We start from the raw sequence: 5,590 nt of genomic DNA on the forward strand, positions 1-5,590 counted from the left end.
CTTTGTTACATACCAAGCTTTTTGTGAATTTGCATGTATCTCTTGATCTTGACTCTTTGGGGTTTAAGAAATTAACTATATGCAACGTTTGAGAGTGCAGCTTGGAGTGTAATTTGTAAACCACTGAGGGAAAGCTAAGAACTTAGAAGCTTTGGATTCTCCTATACAAATGAAGAACATTTTAAGCCTGACTTGTTTATTATAAAATAAATCAAATTTAAGCTTGAATTTGCCTTCTTTATAAATATGAAGTTACCTTGTCTTCTTTAGTTTTTAATTTAGTCTCTTTTTTTTTCTTTTTAATTTATCAAGTATCTCCTCAAATTATTTTTAAGATTTATTATTTAGTATACATATTTAAGCTAGAAGATCATGTAAAACTACATAAATCTTTATTTGCACAGTTTATTACGAAAAAATTTCATACTTTTGTTATAGCAACAAATAAATTATTTATTATTACCCTAATTTGAATTTACATTTTTTGTGATTGAATGTTTACCATCCATACAAATTAAATAAATAATATTCAAATACAAGATATTCACAAGTTTTTCAGCAAAACAATTGGACCTTTTAATTTGATCCCATAATTTTTGTCATTTTGGTCTTAATGTAATTTTTCACCAAATATCTTAATTCTCAAATTTTGAAGTCATAGGTATTAAGATAAGAAAACTCTAATGCTTTCTTTTAGTTGAAGAAAGAAAATAGAAGGAGAGAAGATAAGAAGAAAGAGTAAGAGAAGAGATAAAGTGATAAGAAAGAGAATAGATTTTAATAGTTGTTTGATATAAGAGAAAGAGGAGAGAAAGAAAAATAACTTTTTTTGTATAGACTATAATACCCTTATTATATTTACTTTAACACTAAATTATAATTTAACAATAATTTTATTACTAAAATTAATAAAAACACTTTTGAAATTTAATTAAAACAATAGCTACGCATTAAATACTATTTTTTTTAAAAAATTCAATGTTTTTTTATTTTTTATATGTTATTATAATTTTGTGAAGATGAGGATAATATTGTCATTTTTTAAATTTAAACTCTTCCTTCTCACTTTCTATTCTAATATGAGGAGAACAAAATTATGGTGGAAGTAGAAGTTGGAACCCATCAAAATTCTTGTCTCTTTCCTCCTCTTCTCTTCAACCAAACAAGAGAGAAATAAAACTCTCTTCTTATTCTCTCATTTCATCTTCCTTCCACTCAAAATCACTCCAACCAAAGGAAAACTTCATCCCATGCTATTTTTTTTAAATTGTACTATTAAAATCTGAATTCGAGCTACAAATATAATGAATAAATAACTTTCGTGACAAAATTAAAACAAAATAATTTAAAGAACTTGTTGGAAAAAGAAAACTTAAAAAGACCAACTTTGAAAAAAACAACTTCAATTTTTTATTGAGTTAAATAAACAAGCTTCACCAATCATTTAACTAGATTTTACCATATCATAATAAGCCTAAAATTTTACTGTACGAACTAAAGTTTCAGTTACAAAGGTGCTGATACTAGATGCCCCTATTTCTAAACAAAAAAACAAGGTACTGAGAAAGTGAGAAGCATAAACTTCATAAATATAGTTGATATCCTATTCTTATGTTCAATGTATGTAGTAGCTATTATTAGAAGCTATAAAAGTTTGAAAATTTCCAATAAATTTCATACAGCTTCTATGAATAAAATCCCTGACTGGGTTGTGTGCATTTTATTTATCATGGCTGCAAATTGCAAAACTTTGATTAGCTCAAAAATTGGATAAATTGTTGCTAGAATAAATTAATCTAGGGCGAACCTCTTTTACTTCTTACTAAGAAATTGTATTTGATTCTTTAAGAATCTCATATAAGGATATAACATTTTCAATAGCCAATAAGCCAATAATACACCATTCCAAGAAATCTGACTTCCTGTTCTGGAGAACTTCTTGGAGAAAATGAATATTATGCTGCAAAAAACAAAATCAACATAATAAGCCTTAATTAGACAATAATATCCACAGTTAAATAGATCTTTTTTTTTTCAATTTCTATGAAGCTAACTTGCTATATTGCAAATAGCTCTCAATGATATTTTTCTTTAAAAAAATCCAGTCCCTATATACTAGTTTTTGCCTATTAAATACATGATACAACAAAACTAAATCCTTAATATATCAGTATTATTGAGGATACCAACCTCAACTACATGATTAAGTTATATATGCAGCAAAAAAAGATAATGCTCATCTAGAATTGTGTACTTATACACTGTTGGGTTTTTCATATGCAATGTTTGAATGAGATGACAGATACATAGGGGAAATGCATATAATGATAGGCAGAAATACCTCTACGAATTTCAATTTAAAATCCAGGTTTCCAAAACGCTGCGCAACTTCATACTCCTCCCGAAGATATTCATATATTTGGGCATATTTTGCATCCCGCCAAGCAATTTCTGATCTGATGAATCCACAATAATATATCAATTAAAACACTAAGAACAAGTTCATAAACTGAACTTTCTTACATACATATCCTTGAATTATGAGTCTAAAAAACAAAATTTTGAAATATATATCAGGATACCCTAGAAACTGCCTCTCTGCTAGTGGGGGTAAGGCTACGTACTTCTACCCTCCTCAAACCCTACTAAGTGGGAGCCTCGTGTATTGAACGTCTGAACCGCCTTATTTATATATCAGGATACTCTATAAACTTAAAATTTTCAGGATATTCTCACATTAGCCTATGCACATTTTTCTAATATCTAAAAAAGGGATGAATCAGTGATAATACCTCTCAAATAGACCAACTTTAAGAATCACATCAGCCAAATGTGAATTAGCTTTTCCCACAAGTTGAAGGAGCTTCTTTTTATCCATGGTGAAAGTTCCAGTTTTTTCCATTCCACGATTTATGCCTGCAAACTCTTCAACTAAACGATCAACCTAATAGCACAAGAAAATGAAGTCAAAATTTCAATGGTTTGAAATTAGTGGTCATCTTTTTTCATGGGATAACACATGGGCACCAAAATATTGGAAATACGATGCTGTTCGGCACACCCCAACCTGTGAGACAAAATAATCCAGAGCTATGCTTTGTCCCAACACACCTCCAATTATACGGATACCATCAGTGTCCAAAGATTTGAGAACTATGTAGTCCGGACCTCCTTGCATGTCCTCAACTAATTGTGGCTTTTCCTTTACCGTATAATCTAATCACATAGAACATGTTAAAAATAAGCAACAGGATTCAGAAAAGTAATTGATTAATTGGTTTTTCTAAGAAACTTACCATCCTTTGTCATCTCTGGAAGTAAAGCAGATGCATGCCTCTTAACTAGTTCTAGGTAATGATCAACTTCATGATCCTCAATATTAAACAAGACGGCAGACCCATACTGGTATACAACCATGTAACGGCAGCTGCTTGCTTTCACTTGAAATCCAGGATCCTGGATCAAATGCCCCAAGTTTTAAGAGTTTGTTAAATCAATCATATTGTTATTATATTGTAAAAGTTATTTATTTAAACAGATTTTCTTAAATGTGACACAAGAGTCCTGCTTTTAACCAGGGAGTACTATTTTCCTTTTCTATACATGAGTGTATTTGTTTACTTAGCATCAATAATAAATCATTGTCATTTAGGATACAACTCAGCACCTACCCTTCCATTCCAAAAACTAGAGATATTAGTACCCATAACAGAATATAAAGCCCTGATTTCCTCTTATTAGACCCTGGACTTTCAAATGCACACAAACTAAGTGATACCCATAGTCACCTACTATGCAGTTCTCTTTGGCATGGGTACAGATACATAGTATGCAGTACGCTACCCCTGTCAAATACCAGTACGTTAGGGTATACTCGGTAGAGTTTCTATAGTTCTTTGCACGACCATTTCTAGTGCCACTTCTTGTAGGTTTGAATCAACTTTGGCTTCACCTTAGGAGAAACACCCTAGCATAAAATTGTTTGTTGTAACTCTTTCATGCACATACGTTAATTATTTGTTGTTTGTTGTAACTCTTTCATGCATATCACTAATTACTCTTTTTTCTTTATTCTTTCTTTAACTTAAAACTATATGTGAAAATCTAGTTCGTTAATTATAGAGAACTAATTCGCAAAAGAAACACAAATTGATACGCAATAACTAATTCGCAGTTCTCTACCAAAATGAGAGAATTGTATTTCAATGGTGATACCAGCCTATTAAAAATCTGCCCTATCAATTCAGCGCTGCATGGTGCAAACAGCACCCTGAGAGGAACATCGACTGATCAACATAGTATGATGTGTTCAATTTTACTAACTAATGTTTGGCACAAGGAAAGCACGCATACGGAATGGAATGGGTTGAAAGGAACAGGACATTAATGTCTCACTTTTTAATCTCCTGTCCTGTTCTATTTATTAAATGCACCAAACATAGAATAAAACCATGTCTATGAAGTGATACCTAATAATAACCTCATGTTGCAAAAAATGATGGAAAAATAGAGAAAAATGATAAATATAAGCCGAGCTACGAACTTCCTATAGAAACACAAGATTCTGGGAGAAATATCTTACATTAGTGTCCGAATTATAGTAAGAGAACCGGAGGGCAACATAATTTAATGATGAACGGGAAGACGGCGGAACAATGTTTCTCCGATTGTCAGCCTGAATGCCCTTCAAATTTATACTGCCAAAATTATGAATCTGAGAAAGCCAAATCATAGAAAACACAACAACAGGACATGTAGGAGGAAATGGTTTAAATCAAATTCAAGCCAAAAAATCATGGAAAAACACAATGCAACACTATAAAAGGAACACACAAAACAATAAAAACTTCAAAACCTTTTTATAAATCATATACAAACATCAAAGTCACAACCTTCATACACTACAGCAACAATCACTAGGAGGGGTCAGTAAACTATACCAAAATGTCAAATGTTCTATCGTAAATCATGTCTACAACAAAACCATGTTCATCTAACCAACAAAAACCAAGCATTTATCTCATTATGTCCTGTTCGCAAAATGGATTGAACTATGCCATAATGCAACATCTAAACATTAAATGCAAACAACCAATAAAAATAAAGTCCAAATTCTAACACAATATGGTCTTCCCTTCAATTCGAACAGCAATGGAACAGTACCCAAAAACGAAAATCGAGAGAAACAAGAAACTGAGAATGACCCATTTGTGGAATTGACATGATTAACTAATTAAGAAGAGAAATTAAGGAACTTGATGCGAACCTTGTGGAAAGGAAGTAGGCTTTGACAGGGATTTTGACGTGTGGTTCATGTTCCGGGGCTCCGAACCCGTGAGAGAGATCCGGGTTATCTGGTTCCGGGTCAACATGGCATGAGGCTGCAGAAGAAGAAGAGAAACTGAGGAAACGATTATTGAAGGAAAGTGAGGGAAAGTGAGGCTTGGATTTTGAATAAGAATAAGAAGAAGAAGCTATTATGCGGTTGAAAAGAAGAGAAACGTTTCTCCATCTTTCACCCATTCACTACTTCTTCCTTCCGCTTACTGATGTTCCTAAGTTCTAACCTTAACTCATTATTTTTATTTTA

General features: G+C 31.9%; 1 protein-coding gene across 1 annotated transcript; it reads right to left on the reverse strand.

Annotated features, from left to right (window-relative positions):
* On the reverse strand, positions 1,689-5,590 carry LOC109359190. Its single transcript, XM_019603760.1, has 7 exons — positions 5,267-5,590; positions 4,583-4,697; positions 3,297-3,456; positions 3,068-3,216; positions 2,793-2,944; positions 2,342-2,456; positions 1,689-1,960 (listed from the first exon to the last, which is right to left on the reverse strand). Exons 1-7 carry the CDS (start codon positions 5,521-5,523, stop codon positions 1,823-1,825), a joined length of 1,086 nt encoding a protein of 361 aa, XP_019459305.1. The 5' UTR covers positions 5,524-5,590; the 3' UTR covers positions 1,689-1,822.

This window comes from Lupinus angustifolius, chromosome LG11 (assembly GCF_001865875.1).
Source record: "Lupinus angustifolius cultivar Tanjil chromosome LG11, LupAngTanjil_v1.0, whole genome shotgun sequence".
In the NCBI taxonomy this organism is placed as follows: domain Eukaryota; kingdom Viridiplantae; phylum Streptophyta; class Magnoliopsida; order Fabales; family Fabaceae; genus Lupinus; species Lupinus angustifolius.

Coding starts and splice junctions, on each gene's coding strand:
- LOC109359190 (XM_019603760.1), bottom strand. CDS start 5,523: ATGGGTGAAAGATGGAGAAACGTTTCTCTTCTTTTCAACCGCATAATA. Junction 4,698..5,266: donor GCCTACTTCCTTTCCACAAG/GTTCGCATCAAG, acceptor TAATTTTGGCAG/TATAAATTTGAAGGGCATTC. Junction 3,457..4,582: donor ACTATAATTCGGACACTAAT/GTAAGATATTTC, acceptor CATTTGATCCAG/GATCCTGGATTTCAAGTGAA.